A 17,035-nucleotide genomic window follows, 5' to 3' on the forward strand; every position below is an offset into this window, starting at 1 on the left:
CAGCCCACAGGCTATTTTTTTAAACATTCTCTGTGACTCTGGTAATCTAGGTTGCCCTTTATGCTACCCTGAGATATAAATAGCAGTCACTTCCTTTCACAGGCCAGGCAGAGTTTAATGCTTTGCTTCCTGGGCCCAGGGGAAAATATTCATAACATACGTCAAGGAGAATTTGGATACAGGGCTGGAGCAAGAGCTCAGGCAGTAAGGTATCTGCTGCAGAAATGTAAGGACCTGAGTTCAACCCCCGGCAGCCACGTAAAACACCAGATGCGATGGCTCTCACCTGTAATCCCAGGGTAGGGGAGGCAGAGAAAGGAGAATTCCTGGGACTCTATAGCCAATCAGCCCAGACTAATCAGAACTCCAGACCAATGAGAGACCCTGTCTCCAAAAACAAGATGGATGGCTCTTGGGGAACAACACCTGGGGTGACCTATAGCCTCCAAACACACACACACACACGCACGCACGCACGCACGCACGCACTATTACAAAGCTGCCTAACTTCGAATCAGCTAGAAGAAAAAGAACCTGCTTCAAAACACCAAAATTGGTTGTTAACACATTGTTGATTTTTAAAATTACATTTATTCCTTTATTTTATTTATTTATTTATTTATTTGGTTTTTTTTCGAGACAGGGTTTCTCTGTGGCTTTGGAGCCTGTCCTGGAACTAGCTCTGTAGACCAGGCTGGTCTCAAACTCACAGAGATCCGCCTGCCTCTGCCTCCCAAGTGCTGGGATTAAAGGCGTGCGCCACCACCGCCCGGCTATTCCTTTATTTGTTATGAATCTCTGTGAGTACAGGTGTGCGATGTGAGTGGGCACAGGCATGCCACGGTGCGGGTGTGGCAGTCAGAGGGCAATCTGTGGGAGTCAGTTCTCTCCTTCTACCATGTAAGTGCCAGGTGTCAAACTCAGGCCATCAGGCTTGGTGGCCAGTGCCTGGACCCAACGAGCCATTTTACTGGACCCCAGCCCCTGCTCTTGTTATTGCCACTTGGTTAGATTACCCCCACGGGACTTCAGCTGTTTCCTTTCCCGTGTATTGCTCAGAATCCTCTGGAACACAACTCCAGGTCTCTGTCGCGAACCCAGACGGAAATGCTAGTGAACTTTTTACAAAATGACTAGCATGGCACTGAGCCCCATGCACCGTCCCCAGTGGGGCTGAATGAGTTAAGAGGCCCTTTGGCTGCCAGTGAACAATAATGAGACATTCCTCCCAAGCCACACTCTGTTCTTATTAAGGAAGGAAAGAGCGCCCCAAAGTTAAGAGCCATAAAGTAAGTAATGAAGTAGAGCAGCTACTATCTGAAACAGTGACCTGTCCAAAGTCCAAACAAGACCATGATGCCCCAGAAACCAAGAGCAGCAGCCACTGTGGTTCCACATCACAGCCCAGCACCTAGACACCCATGACGCTACAGACTTAGGAACTAGCTCCGTCTCTTTCCCCACTACAGTCCCATCAAGTCACTCCGGAGCTCTCTTACTTAGATCTTGGCCTGATGAGTCTGCATGTGTCTATGGAGTCCTCACCTCCCGTCTTGTTTGAGACGAAGTCTCTGCTCATTCCCGAATAGAGCAGGATAGGTGGCCTTCGAGCTTCTGGAGTTCTCCTGACACCACCTCCCCATCTCACCACAGGGACCCTGCGATTACAGAGGCCATGATGGTACCTGGTTCTACCCGGGATCCCGGGATATGAACTCAGGTCCTCATACATGCGAGGTGAACACTTTACTCATTAAGCCATCTCCCCCGCCTCTTGAATTCAGCTGAAACAAACCAAAGAAAGCAGCTTGGGAGAAAGAATGACCGAAGTGAGATCTTCCTCTAACAAGGAAAAGGGATGCAGTGAAAACTAGATTCACCTTGCCCCCCAAACACCTAAACCTTCCAGACGCCCTTGTTTACCCTACAAGGATCACCCTGCTGCTGGACGGAGCTTTGCCTCCTCAGCCCTACTTACACAGGAGGCCTTTCTCCATCGGGATGTCAGCTCCTGAAGAACAGCTGCTTTACCTGTGGTTAGTTTAGCCTGTTTGGGGTTTTTTGTTTGTTTTTTAAGACAGGGTTTCTCTTTGTAGCTCTGGCTGTCCTGGAACTCATTCTGTAGACCAGGCTGGCCTCAAATTCACAGAGATCCACCCGCCTCTGCCTCCCTGTGTGTTGGGATTAAAGGAGTGTGCTCCTCGGCCTGGCCTGTTTTGGGTTTTGTTGTTGTTTTAGTAAGATGGTGTCTCATTTCCTGTAGTCCAACTGACCACTGGCCTTGAGCTCACAGGTATGCCTAAAGATAAATCTAAATTCCCAGTCCTGCTGCTTCCGCCTTCCAAGTGCTTGGATTCTACACCTCTGCTACCACATCTGGCTACCAACAGCACTGAGAGGCAGCATTCTGCCTCGGGTTAGTTCCCCAGGTTTTGGGGAAGTGGGTATTTTTGACGGTCTACACGTAGAAAGAATCAAAATCCACTACTTGTTTCCACTGAAGCTGAATCTACTGGTGCATCCAGAGGTGGCCCAAAGGATTCCTTCCATCTCTTACAGAGGAAGCGACTCTCTGTGGATGCCAGAGCAACTCTGACCCAAACAAAACAGGGCCTTGGTTGGGTACCATTCTTTCCAATCTCAACAGCAGCAACCTAGCAGCTACTCATGTAATCTCACACACTGTTGGGTATTATGACAGGGATGAATCTTTTGAATTAAAAATCAAAGCAAAATCCACCATGTGGCCAGTTTTTCCTTTGTGAAGCGAAATGAATGCTTCTGCGACCAGGGCACATTTCTCACCCTGGGGCAGACAACCCTTTCCAGAGCTGGCTGGCCTGATTTCTCATGGTCTATCTCTCTCTACTAGAAGCCCAAGAACTCCCCAAAGCCCAGCTCCGGGATGTGGGCAGAAGCCAGGACCCACCTCTTGGAGCTGCCACTGGGCCTGTCGGCCACTGAACGGCATTTCTGGCAGCCTCTTGTGAAGGAGAAGAAGAGGATGTTCATCTTAAACACTCACCAGTGCCAGTACCACAAGCCAGCAGGTTATAGAAACTGAAGCAAGAGGCGCGCAGTGGGCCTTGAGATAAGCCTGTGAGGCGCACTATCTGTGCCATGGGTGTCGGGGTGGGGGGGAGTGGAGGGGGAGCTTCGGTGCCATCGCGGTAGTTTCGAGGAAGTCCTCCGCTACCTAGCTTCCTCTCGTTTTTTTACAAACACTTGCCCAACGTGTCACCTCGCCCCAACCTTCATACTTTCCAAGTCTTGTCATTGCAAACGTCCTGGCCCATACTTGACAAGGCTACTTGACAGGCTTTCATCGCCAGCAGAGGACGGACAGGAGTAGCAGAAATGGGGATTCGGAATTGCGCCAGAGCCCTCAGGAGCCTGATGCTTCGTGGACAACACCTTGGGGAAAAACAACCACCAGCGAGCCCTAAACCATGGGGCTGACCCAAATTTCAGCCCCGAGCCTCTCTCTCCCTCTGCAAAGGACAATATCGGGTTCAACAATTAGCCTCTGTGCTGCACATTATCCAACCCATGGACAAGTGACAAAAAACGTAGTTGGGTTCACCTGTCACCTCATCCCCGAGGGCCACCCCTGAGGATCGCAGGGTAGCCAGGGCTCCCCTGCACTCCGGCTACGTGCGCGGGCCACTCTGTCCCAGCGGCTGTGGCGCACAGGGAGCGCCAGCACACACCGCACCTCCTGCGAAGACGACTCTTGTCACCGTCGCGCACACCCCCCAGACACTCGCCACCCTCTCCAAGGCCAGGACGGAGGAACTACCTCGACTGGAGAAACCGAAAGGCCGAGAGGCGTAACAAGCAGCCCGAGGTCACGCACTCGGCCACCAACGCGACTTCCCTAAACCCTCTGCCTCAGGATTCCCGGGTACCCGCGGACCACCGGCCTGTCGCCCTCACGCCCGGCGGAGAGGAACTTCCCGGCAGAACTTGAGCCTCAGCATCCCCCTCCTCGCCCGTGGCCAAGAGCTCGGCCTTCGTCCCACAAGGCCATCGGCCGACCCGCCAGTCCTCCCGAAAGCCCGACACCGCAGCCCCGCTCCGCAGCGACCGCCCGACCTGCACAGTCGCGCTCCCGAGAGCCGCCGCCCGCCGACATTTCCCAGTCTGCTTCCTCAAGCACTTCATCCCGCCGCCCGCCGCGCGCTCTCCGTCCTCCCATGGGCCCGCCCCCGTGCGCCTCCTCTGCCAATAGAAATCCCGACTCCTCCGTGGTTCCGCCCACTCTAGCAGAATGCAGCTCCTGAAGCAAGATATCCTCCAATCCTCGCTGTGCATTTCGAGACTGATACCTGCCTCCTCCAATAGGCGTGAACCCGCTCGGGGTACCCGGGTCCGAGTTCCACTCGCGCGGTTTCAGAGACTGGGCTTCTGGCTCTGCGCACCTGTATCTAGACAGCCACAGGAACTCGGGATCCCGCATCTCAGGATCAAAACCTGTGGGCAGGGACAATGGAGCACAGACTGAGCCACGGGTTTGAAAAGCCGGCTGCACTTCTGTAAGACTGTGTGTGGTGGAGACTCTTCGAGCCCGCTTTCTTCTTGCTCAGCGTGGATCGGAAGTGCATTTAACAGAAATGAAGATGAAAGTGCTCTGCCAAAACAGGACTGCGTCATTATCCAGCGAATTTTATTAGATAGGGAACTATTATCTTAATTTTATAGAGAAGGCAACTAAGTTCAGAAGAGCTAAATGCACGGTCACAAAATGGGTGATAAGTAGGAGATTTAAACGGATGCGGGCACTGAAGAATGGGCTGGGGGATCTAACTACCGCCAACCTCCACCTGCAACTTCCTGGCCACTCCACATAACCCAGAAATAAACTATATTTCATATGTAATAAAATATACTATTAAGACAAGCTCTCTGGAGACCTCCGGATGTAGATAGAGAGCTTGCCTAGCATGCACTAAGCTGTGGGTTCGATACCCAGTACCACATAAAACCGGTGGTGGTGGTGGTGGGGACACACCTGTAATTCCAGAACTCAGGACGTAGAATTGGGAGGATCAGAAGTTGGCCAGCCTGGTCTATAACAGCTAGTTTCCAGGATAGGTATGCCTAACTTGATTGGCACCCCTCCTCTCCAGAAGTTCTGAGCAACCTTTGCCTCTGACTCCCAAGCCCTGGCATTAACCCTTCTTACTAAACCCTTCTTGTTGTCCTGCCTGCTCAGCTTGTAGAACTGCATGAACCAGACCCAACTGAATTGAATTTGCAAGGACATCATACTGAGGAGACCTAAGCTCAAGTCTTGGGCTGGCATGGCTGGACACTGCTTTCAAATTGTTTCCAATGTTCCTTAGTACCACCAACTCCTAGCCAGCCTCAACCACTGTCACAACATCCCTAGATTATTAGGTAAGGCAACTTTATCTCTCCCTTTCCATCGAACAGATCATAAAATGAAGGCCTGAAGAAGTAAAAGAACCACCACGTTCTTATACAGGAAGTGGCTGAGCTGGGGTCTCAGCTGAAACAGTTGCATTCTGTGGGCTTTAGTGTCAAAACCTATCTTGTTACTTCAGCTCCAGAATGGTCTCGGGTTATGTGTCTTACATTTTCTGTGTCAGCTTATACACGACACTTAAAAGCCCCTCTCCTTTTTTTTTTTTGTTTTTTTTGTTTTTTGTTTGTTTTTTTTTTGTTTTTCGAGACAGGGTTTCTCTGTGGCTTTGGAGCCTGTCCTGGAACTAGCTCTGTAGACCAGGCTGGTCTCGAACTCACAGAGATCCGCCTGCCTCTGCCTCCCAAGTGCTGGGATTAAAGGCGTGCGCCACCACCGCCCGGCGCCCCTCTCCTTTTTAAAAAAAATATTTTTAAGGTTTATTTTACTTTGTTTGTTGAGACAGGGTCTCATTATGTAACTCTGGCTGTTCTGGAATTGGCTATGGAAACCAGGCTGGCCTTGAACTCACAGAGGTCCACCTGCCTCTGCCAACTGAGTACTGGGATAAAAGGTGTGCACCACCATACCTGACCATTACTAGCCTCCTTAATTGCAAAATTGGAATCAGTGGGCAAGAGTAGACTATTGGAGTCACCAGATCTAGGGCTTTTGTCCTAAAACTTCGGTCATGAATAAAACAGGATAGCTATTCCTTACTACTATTACTCCACAGGTAAAAAAAAAAAAATCATGTTTTTTTAAAATATTTATTTATTTATCATGTATACAATAGCCTATCTGTATGTATGTCTGTTGTCTGCAGGCCAGAAGAGGGCACCAGATCTCATTACAGATGGTTGTGAGCCACCATGTGGTTGCTGGGAATTGAACTTAGAACCTTTGGAAGAGCAGGCAATGCTCTTAACCACTGAGCCATCTCTCCAGCCCCATGGTTTGTTTTGCATTGCCTAGATAGCTAGAAAAATGTCTAGCATACAGTAGGTACTCATTAATGTGAGCTCATTCCTTTCTTTACGTGTTGTTTCTTGGACAAGGCACTCAGAGAGGATTAATGAGGACAGCCTGGTTCCTTCACTTGGAGCCTCATCCTGGACCCTAATCCCTTCACATGAAAAGTATAAGTGTTGACTGATGGATAGCCAAAGATCTGTCCCTGCCACCCAGGTTCCTTGTCGTAATAGCCAGAGAAATAAGAGTTAGTACATAACTTCCCTCCTGCTTACCCCAGGCAGGGTGTGGACCCCCAAGGAAAGATCAAGGAAGAGAGTAAGAGATCTGGAAGACAGACCCTTAAGCCTAAAAGTAACATATCCTTAATCAATCGATCTCTCACTCTCTATGTCTCTGCCTGTCTCTCTCATGCACACACACACACCACACACACACCTCTTGTAATAATTCATTTGGGCCGGGCGGTGGTGGCGCACGCCTTTAATCCCAGCACTTGGGAGGCAGAGGCAGGTGAATCTCTGTGAGTTCGAGACCAGCCTGGTCTACAAGAGCTATTTCCAGGACAGGCTCCAAAGCCACAGAGAAACCCTGTCTCGAAAAACCAAAAAAAAAAAAAAAATAATTCATTTGGCTTCCTAATTCCTTCACTTGCACATACTGTGCACACACACACCCCTCTCTGAACAGTGCACCTAGCAACCTCACAACCACCTCAGCCTTCTACCTGGATGGGCTACACATGCTCCTACCTCTGAACAATAGTGTTAGTTTCCCTACCTCTGATATCAATCACGTTTAGATAGTTTTCTATTCAGTCCTACTCCCAATCCGTCTACACGTGAAGGATAGAAGGCCTGACCCAGCCTGAACTAGTGTGAGTGCATTGGCAGTAAGGTGACATTGTGTCCTCTATAATCCTTTAGAGAAAGGTCTCTACTTACCATCTTATGCCTGTGCACAGTTGGAAGTGCATACGATTAAAATCAAGAGGCATTATGGGAAGGGGTATGTGCAGTAGGAAAAAAATGAATATATGAATATAAACTTACCCAATCAAAATAGAGAACCGCCCCAACTACACCCCGTAGTAACAACTTCCTTCTAACACTAGGCTGTAGCACAGGGTCCTTGAGTGTCCCCAACTCGGGCAGCCGACTGTCAGTCTCGACAATGTCTCTCTCTACAGCTTTCACTACCTTTGCTTTGCTGAAATTAGCTTGCTTCTTTTGCAAATCATGTGAGCTCTTCTTTCAGTTCTTTGGACAAGAGGCCAAGAACCTGGAAACACTGAGTCCAGACCCTGACCACAGGTAACAACACGGTAATCTGTTCATCCACTCGCAAGTATTTATCTCATGGCTAGTGTGTGCAGGCACTGCTCTGATCAGCTGGGATAAAGCTGTCCACCCAAACTCATGGTACCTTTGACCTCATCGGAATGATTTCCTCACTATCTCTCTAACCCTTCTTCCCCAGCCCCACGGCCATGTCCCTGGTCTAAGCCTCATTTTAAAAAAAACAATTTATTTTATGTGAATGAATGTTTTGCCAGCATCTATACATGTGTACCTTGCAAATCTCATTACCTAAGGAGGCCAGATAGTTATGAGCTGCCATGTAGGTGCTGGGAATCACACCAGGACCCCTGCAAGAGCACCTGGTGCTCTTAACTGCTGAGCCACCTCTCCAGCCCCCTAAGCCTCATTCTTTATGCCTGACCCATGGTGGCACATACCTTCTTATCTACTGCTTTCCCTGCTCCAGGTTCTCACTGCCCTCATACTTGTTGCCAGAAGAGCTTCTCAAACTTGCTAAGCTAATTGGAAACATTTGGAAACTCTTGTAAGGCCTCTGCACAAGCTACAGGGCAGAGTCCAAGCCCCTCTGTACTTTGTTACTCTTCATGGGCTGCCTTTGCTAGCTTCTCCTGGCTCAGCTCTCTCCACACCTGTCCAAGTTCAGTCCCACCAATTGCTCCTCCCCTAAGTCCCACTGCCCTTTCCCCTCCTTTTGCCTGACAGGGGAAAAAATGCTTGCTCTTCCTTATAGTCTGGGCTTCAACATCACCTCCTCCAGGAAGCGGTCTCTCAACAGTTTATATGGAAAGACACCAGCCAGGGAAGCCCTGGAGCAAAAGCCTCAGGATCCAGAGGACATCTAGAAAGTCCTGGCTCACCTAGGATGCACCCGCTGTTTACTAGCTTGCTAGTCATATAGGCAGGCAGGGCACTTGCCCTCACTAAGCCTAAGATGCTGTTAATACCTACCTTGTAAGGTTATGGTATGGGAAAGAGTCTAAACCGGGTGGTGGTGGCACACACCTTTAATCCCAGCACTCAGGGGACAGAGATAGGCAGATCTCTGTGAGTTCAAGGCCAGCCTGGTCTGCAGAAGGAGTTCTAAGACAGTCAAGGATGTTACACAGAGAAACCCAGTCTGGAAAAACAAGGAAGTAAGAATGAAAGGGATGGAACTGAGCCGAGCGGGTGGTGGCGCACGCCTTTAATCCCAGCACTCGGGAGGCAGAGGCAGGCGGATCTCTGTGTTCGAGACCAGCCTGGTCTACAAGAGCTAGTTCCAGGACAGGCTCCAAAACCACGGAGAAACCCTGTCTCGAAAAACCAATGGAACTGTATTTCAGTAGGGTAGCCCTCTAGCCTGCACTAGGCCTGCTTTGATCCCAGCACTCTAAAAACCCAGGCATGGGGACCCACACCTGTAACCCTAGCACTGGAGAAATAGAGCCACAAGGATCAGGAGTTCAAAGCTGGTCTATATGAGACCCTGCCTAAAGAAAACTAAGAAAGTACATTTGGACCTGTACTGTTAGCATTTGAGAGGTGGAGACAGGAAGATCAGTGGTTCCATGTCATTCTCAGCTATATAGCAGGCTTGAGGCAGCCCTGGGCTAAAAAAAAAAAAAAAAAAAAAAAAAAAAAAAAAAAAAAAAAAAAGTTTGAGCCTGTTATAATGGCACATACCTTTAGTCCTAGCACTCAAAGGTAAAGGCAGGTAGATGTGAGTTCGAGGCCAGCCTGGTCTACAGAACAAGTTTTGGAAAAGACAGGGCTACACAGAGAAAGCCTGTCTCAAAAAAATAAAACAAAACCAAAAATTAAGGTTGAATTTTGGAGGATTGCCAGTTTGTATTTCCACGTTAGGGTTGCCCAACCTGAATTATTATTATCCCTACCTACAACCACTACTAACAATCATAAATTAATTATCTTTATTATTTTATGATTTAGAGGTAAAGTTCCCCTGCTTATAGGATAACACTTAAACTCCTTAACCATTCAAGGCTCTGTCATTCTTGACCTGATCTCCTTTCACCCCCAAAGCCAATTTGTCTCCAAAGCCAGTCACACATCTCGTGAGATGCTTGGAACCAAAAGGTCAGGCCCCATGGGCAGTTACAATAGGAGACAAACCCTCCGTACATTCCTGCAGAGACAAGATGTTAGCTTTAAAGGAACTCCTCCGCAATGGCTGGGTGAGCACCTGAGCCCCAGCACCTAGCATATGAATGAATTTGCATAGTAACCCTGGTCCTCTGCTCTATATACAAACACTCCTCTGCTTGCCTGGCTGACCTCCCAACTAAACAAATTCTATTAAATGGCCACTAACTTCTTTTTTTTTTTTTTTTTTTGGTTTTTTTCGAGAGAGGGTTTCTCTGTGGTTTTGGAGCCTGTCCTGGAACTAGCTCTTGTAGACCAGGCTGGTCTCGAACTCACAGAGATCCGCCTGCCTCTGCCTCCCAAGTGCTGGGATTAAAGGCATGCGCCACCACCGCCCGGCTTGGCCACTAACTTCTGTCTGCTGGGTCAAAGTTAGACTTTTTCTTCAGCTGCAGTGGGGAACAGAGTAGCGTTTAAGGCCAGAGACCATTTGACAGACTTTTCTTAGTTGTAGATATGGATATAGAGAATTTAGGACTGCCAGCTAGCTTGGAAGAAGCCCCATATCCTCAGAGTCGTGGCCCAGTTACCACTCAGGTTCAGAAACCCAAAACGGTGAAACAAAGGCTGGCCAGGTGTGGTGACACACGCCTGTAGTGTCTCCAACCAACACCGTCTTCCCTGGAAATTTTGCTCTTCCCTACCTGGACAAGCTCTGGCAACTTCCTGGAGGAACATTCTGGTGTGTGAGCCAAAGGGTAGCTGGAATACAAGCCTTAGCTCAGCTGTGTCCAGTTGTACCATCACATCAGAGCCTGTAAAGAGGAGGCAAGAAATGAGGCCACCAGGAGCTAAGGACTAAAATGTGCTTTAAAAAGTGGAATCTCAGCCAGGCAGTGGTGGCGCACACCTTTAATTCCAGCACTCAGGAGGCAGAGACAGGAAGATCTCTGTGAGTTCAAGGCCAGCCTGGTCTACAGGGGGAGTTCCAGGACAGCCAGAGCTACACAGGGAAACCCTGTCTTGAAAAACAAAAATGAAAGCCGGGCGATGGTGGCGCACGCCTTTAATCCCAGCACTCGGGAGGCAGAGGCAGGCGGATCTCTGTGAGTTCGAGACCAGTCTGGTCTACAGAGCTAGTTCCAGGACAGGCTCAAAAAGCCACAGAGAAACCCTGTCTTGAAAAACCAAAAAAAAAAAAAACAAAAATGAAGAAGAAGAGGAGGAGGAAGAACAAGTGCTCTGTGATGACAACCAGTGATGTCTGAGGTGATGAAAAGCACTGGGGAGGGGCTGGAGAGATGGCTCAGAGGTTAAGAGCATTGCCTGTTCTTCCAAAGGTCCTGAGTTCAATTCCCAGCAACCCACATGGTGGCTCACAACCATCTGTAATGAGGTCTAGTGCCCTCTTCTGGCCTGCAGGCATACACACAGACAGAATATTGTATACATAATAAATAAATAAATATTTAAAAAAAAAAAAAAAGAAGAAGAAAAGCACTGGGGAGGACTTAAATGCAGTGATGAGGGAGTGACGGAAGGAAAACAGCTGGTAGTGGGGGCACGGTCTGACTCAGGGTCTCAGTTACCACAGTATGGGTATCAGGAAAGTCTCCTTTTTATTACATTTATTCATTTATTTGTGTGTGTGTATGCATGCGCGTGTGCATGTTTGTGCTCACACATGTGTATCACAGCTAGAGCACAACTGCCAGGAACTAGTTCTCTCGGTCTGCCGTGTGGGTTCTGGGGCTCAAACTCAGGTAGTTGCTTAGCAGCAAGCATCTTTCTCCACTAAGTCATCCCACCAAACAAGCATTTTTTTTTTTTTTGTCATTGGATTTTGAAACAGTCTCAGTCTATAGCTCTGGCTGGTCTAGAACTCACTGTAATCCCAGCCTCCATCTTCGTCCTTGGAGGCCCCTCCCCTATGCCCCTTGAACCTTGACTCCTCCCTAGGAAAGGCCAAGACCACTCCCACAGGCTATTTAAACTGCTCCCCAGAAAATAAACACGTGGTTTCCCACTTCCTCACCAGTGGTCGGTGGTCGAGTTGGCAGCTTCCCATTTCCCCTCGGGGCCACCCAGGAGCGCAGGTATCTAATTAAGCCTGGATATCTTTTAATTCGGCCTAATTTTGGTTTGATTGGGATTATTTTGCATCAGTGGAGTGGCTCGGTTAGGAAATATTCCTAACACTCACTACATCATCCAGGCAAGGCAATCCCCCTACCTCAGCCTTCTACATGCTAGGATTCCTGGCACATAGCATCACACCCACCGAGGAATGTTCTCATTTACACCCTTCTCTCTGCCTTAAGATCCTGTCCCAGTGCCCCAACAGGAACCCAGATTGAAAAGACTACTCACCAAGGATGTAGAGTTCACCATCTGGGGACACTGAGGGAGGAAATGAGAATGCCTTTAGCAACTCAACACCCTGTCTCACATCCTCCTCCATCCCTACCCACCCCTACAGTAAGGGCAGAGATGATGGAGATGGGGGGAGGAGAGTCATTCATACCACCCAGCCCGACTAGCACCTTCTTCCAGCGTAAAATCTCTTGAGAGCGGTACTATCTGGTCCAGAGATACATCCTCTCCTGTGATGGCCATCCTCCGGTGTGTATACAGGAAGAGACTGAGGGCAGAAGGCAGAAGAAGTACACTTTGGAGACTTGGGATAATCTTTTCGTATTTAAAATGTCCTTCCTCACCACCTAAGGCACCTTCTGATTGGCTTAATAAAGAGCTGAATGGCCAATAGCTAGGCAGAGATAGGAACTCTGGGAAAGAATATGAGATGACAAATTAGCAGATTCACCAGCCAGATTCGGAGTAAGTTGGATGTGAGATACTTAAGAGAGGTAATGAGCCACGTGGCAGAACGTAGGTTTAATATAAACAGGTTAGTTTAAGGCTTTTTGTTTGTTTGCTTGTTTTGTTTTGGTTTTGGTTTTTAGTTTTTCCAAGAAAGGTTTTCCCTGTGTAGCCCTGGCTGTCCTGGAACTAGTTCAGTAAATCAGACTGGCCTTGAACTCACAAAGATCCGTCTGCCTCTGCCTCCCGAGTGCTGGGATTTAAGATGTGCGCCACACCACCCAACCTAATTTAAGTTTTAAGAGCAAGTTGATAATCAGCCTAAGCTAAGGCCAAGCTTTTATACTTAATAAGAAGTCTCTGTGTCATTATCCGGGAGCTGGCAGTCCAAAGAAAGGCCTGCAACATTGGAGTGCTTGTAGTTGAAGGGGCTCTAGAAGGCCTGGGCCTGGCAAGCATGGCTCTGGCAGGCCTTGCTCTTCCCCCATCCCCTCTACTTGCTAAACCTGAAGCCACCAATCTCTTACTGGTGCTTCCTCTCCCTGAGGCTGACCACCAATGTCCAGCTATCAAAGTATTGAAGTCTAGCAATCAAAAGCCCCCTTTTGACTTCCTAATTAACATACCCAACCAAAATTAAACACCTCACCCTAATATGGGGTTTCCCGTTTTGCCTATGTTTGCCTATGGTCCACATCTGTCTCTTCTCCAGATGCAATCCTTTATCCCTCTGGGAAAATATCCCTTCCCCTCTCCTTTGCCTTTTGCCTTCTCCCTATCCTCTATCTCCTGTCTTTGTTTCTTTTCCCTGCCCTTTGGCCCTCTGGGGCAAATAAATCTCCTTTGTGCTGAGAACTTGGTCTAGGGGTGTCTTGTGCCAATACTCCTTTAGTGATAACCTGTAGGTCTGTAGTGCGTGGCTGGCAGTGCCCTAGTAGTACTTGTGCCTCAGGCCTTCTCCATCCACGGTGCCCAGAAAAGCTGTAGTTTGTGGATGAGGTCATCAAAGCATAACTCCTCACAGCTGGAAGAAAATCCAATTTGGTGACATCTAGCACGTCAGTGACAGGGACAGTGTAGACTTACAAAGCCAATTCGGCTCCCTGTACTTCAGTCTCACCACCTATCAAGTTGGAGCGGCAGATCAGAAAATGTCGAAAGCCCCCTTCCTCCTGGCTCTGAGACCCTGAGGTTCATTTACAAGCTATAAGACCTTCACAGGTTTTATTTACTCCCTCTGCTCCTGTGGAAGTTGCAGTGTTGCTAGGCAACACTGAATGAACACTTTTTCAAGACAGGCTCACTCTCTGTAGCTGTGGCTGTCTTGGAACTCATTATGTAAACGAGGCCGACCTCGAATTCACAGGTGCCTGTCAGCCTCTGCCTCCCAAGTGTTGGGATCAAAGGCCTGTGCCACCATTCTCAGCCATTAATCTCTTTTTTAATATTTAAATTTTTATTGTTTGTGGCATTTGTGACCCTCAGGTATCTTTCCTCAACCACTCTCCTCTTTTTAAAATTTTTTTTTAGATTTATTCATTTAATGTTACGTGTATGGATATTTTGCTTCCATGTGTTTTGGTGCCATATGTGTGCCTGCCTGCTGTTGGCAGAGGTCAGAAGAGGGTGTCAGATTCCCTGGAACTGGAGTTATTGATGGTTGTGAGTCACCATGTGCTAGGGAATCGAACCCAGGTTCTCTGAGAGACCAACAAGTGCTCTTAACCTCTAAGCCATCTCTCCAAGCCCTACATTCCTATTTTTTGGGACAGAGTCTCTCAGTGAACCTGAAACACCTTGATTCAGCTAGACTAGCTAGTCAATGAGCTTCAGGGATCCACCTGTCTCTCTACCTCCCCTAACTTCTTTTTTTTTTTTTTTTTTTTTTTTTTTTGGTTTTTCGAGACAGGGTTTCTCTGTGGTTTTGGAGCCTGTTCTGGAACTAGCTCTTGTAGACCAGGCTGGTCTCAAACTCACAGAGATCCGCCTGCCTCTGCCTCCCAAGTGCTGGGATTAAAGGCGTGCGCCACCACCGCCCGGCCCTCCCCTAACTTCTTTAGGACTTATTTTTAGTTTTGTGTGTGTGTGTCAAGTGTGCGGATGCCCACAGAGACTTGAAGAGGGCATCTGCACCCATGGAGCTGGAGTTACAGGTAGCTGTGAGCCTGATGTAGGTGCTGGGAACTAAATTTAGGTCCTCTGCAGAAACAAGTGTTCTTACCCATTTAGCCATCTTGCCACACCCCACACCCCAGCTTGTTCCATGGGTCCTGGAGATCCAAACTCGAGTCCTCACGCTTGTGTTCACTAACTGAACCATCTCCAGCTCTCCCTCTCTCTCTTTAAATATTTATTTAATTTTTTAACTCACTCATGTGTGACTGCACAAAGTGCCCACAGAGTCCAGAAGAGGGTTTAGATCCCCCTGGAATTAGAATCACAGGGGTTATGAGCCACTGGATGTGTGTGGGGATGCTAGGAACCAAATTCAGATCCTCTGCGAGAGCAGTACACATTCTAACCACTGAGCAATCGTCTGTCTTACTGAGGTAGGCTCTCACTCTGTTAGCCTACGCTAGCTTAGTCTCACTATGTAGGCCAGGATGGCCTGGAACTTGTGACGGTCCTGCCTCAGCTTTCTGGGATTACTGGCGCGAGCTCCCATTTCCAGTTCAGCCTTCTGATCTTTGCTCGGAGTAAACGCACTATGAAGATCACAGCGTCTGGATCTGAACTCAGGCACTCCCGCCAGCTCAGAATCTAGCCGGGTGTGATAACTGCCTCTTCTCTAGAAGCTTCCACGTTACTTCTTGCTGATTACAAAGGGCTTAGAACACAGTGTTCCAAGAACACTGTCATTATGTTAATTACTCTGGGAGGCTCAGACGGACTGACTGAAGTCAAGTTGGAGGACAGTGAAGAACAACCCTCGGCCTGCGCGGGCGAGCTGACCCTACTTACGCATGCTCCTGGGCGTCGTTTTCCAGCCGGCACCGCACCAGCCCCAGCAGGCGGCTCTGCCTGCTGTCTCCCTTACATAGCACACCTTGTACAGCCTGCTGCTCTGGGTGAAGGGAAACTGAAAGCCAAGAACAAGCCTCCCCATCCCGCCCACTCCACCCACCACAGCCACGTTTCTCCCTCCCGCTAACTGTGCGACCTCGGCCAATTACTTCACTTCTCTGAGCTTTCCTCATCTGTAAAATGGGTATAATAGTCCCCAACTTCACAGCTTGTTGGGAGGATATCTGCATATTTAAAGCACCTAGTAGAGAAACCAGAGCCATGAGAATACTTAGTAAATACTGTTTTAACTATTTCCATATGGCTTAGAGAGAAAGCGGACATATATTTTCACACCTTCCCTCCCACTTTCCAAGGCCAAGGATATGATGGTGCAATCCTCCCCCTCAGCCAGCGTCTCCTGGATCGCCACAGACTGGTCCATGCTGAGCCGTCAAACTCTGGTGTAGGGCAGGTGGGACCCTCCCATGCTGCAACAGAGCTGCTTCAGGGGGCTGTGGGGGTGGTAGGAGAGACCTTTGCAAAGGATCTCCTTTGCAGAGTCTGGGGCCTCCCTCTCTTTCCTACACTTTTCCTCTACGTTTCAAGGGAATGACTTTTCTTTCCTTTGACCCTGGCTGGATCTCCCTTTGGGAGGGCAACCAGATGCTTCCAGTGGGATCCAGTATACTTGCTGGTCCCCTGGCTTCTGGGCATAGCTGTGACTCCCTCTGCAAGAAGCAGTTGTGGTCCATCTGGCGCATCTCTGGGAGAGATTGGTAACGTGTCCAAATAGGCATAGGAGACAAGACTTATTCTCCGCTAGGAGAATCTTATAAAGGAGAAAAACCCAGTCCCGCTCCTTTTTCCTTGGAGAATAGAAAAGTGTCCCGGTGTTCCTTGCCCCCACCGCACCCAGCAGGCCCCGTTGCATCAGCTGCAGGCCGGGGTGTCCATTCTGGTACCCACAGGACAGGGGCCCCAACAGCCAGCTTGCAAGCTCCCTCCCACTCTGCACCTATTTCAGACCCTTGTCATTGCCGCCTACCTCCCGAGCTGTCACCGCTGAGCCGGTGGGACACCGATGTCCCGGACCAGGCAAAGGACTACATTTCCCAACGGCCCTGGCGTCACAGGCTGGTCAGCCTGCCTGCAAGTCCCAGCATGCCCGAGTCAATCATTAGCAAGTGGGTGGGTCTCCCGCTCCAATGAGGATCTACCATCTAGAGCCTGGTATGGGATCCTAGCATACGCTGGCGTCCCAGTTCTGGACAGGCTGTCTGAGGAACGCCTTTCTCAGCCCACCAAATCAAAGGCGGAAGGAAGATGGTCACGTTACCCTAACGGAAAGAATGTTAACTTTTATTTTCGAGTTAATTCCATCCTCAGCGTTTCACATATTTTATACTCT

General features: G+C 49.0%; 1 protein-coding gene across 3 annotated transcripts in view; it reads right to left on the reverse strand.

The window, feature by feature from the left end:
- The window catches only part of Inpp5b (inositol polyphosphate-5-phosphatase B), a 67,902-nt gene extending 51,146 nt beyond the window's left edge, over positions 1-16,756 (reverse strand). The window contains exons 1-7 of one of the 3 annotated variants that reach the window (XM_057784535.1): positions 16,673-16,756; positions 16,013-16,139; positions 15,583-15,677; positions 12,345-12,442; positions 12,172-12,201; positions 10,506-10,616; positions 4,333-4,473 (exon numbers count right to left, since the gene is read on the reverse strand). In XM_057784535.1, the coding sequence (XP_057640518.1) occupies positions 4,333-4,473; positions 10,506-10,616; positions 12,172-12,201; positions 12,345-12,442; positions 15,583-15,677; positions 16,013-16,069 (532 nt within the window). In that variant the 5' untranslated portion in view covers positions 16,070-16,139; positions 16,673-16,756. Of the gene's footprint in view, positions 1-4,095; positions 4,474-10,505; positions 10,617-12,171; positions 12,202-12,344; positions 12,443-15,582; positions 15,678-15,981; positions 16,140-16,672 lie in introns of those variants that run through there. The other 2 variants (XM_057784534.1, XM_057784536.1) reach the window with 2 other exon arrangements.
- Between the last annotated feature and the right edge of the window lie 279 nt (positions 16,757-17,035).

This window comes from Chionomys nivalis, chromosome 11 (assembly GCF_950005125.1).
Source record: "Chionomys nivalis chromosome 11, mChiNiv1.1, whole genome shotgun sequence".
Lineage (NCBI taxonomy): Eukaryota > Metazoa > Chordata > Mammalia > Rodentia > Cricetidae > Chionomys > Chionomys nivalis.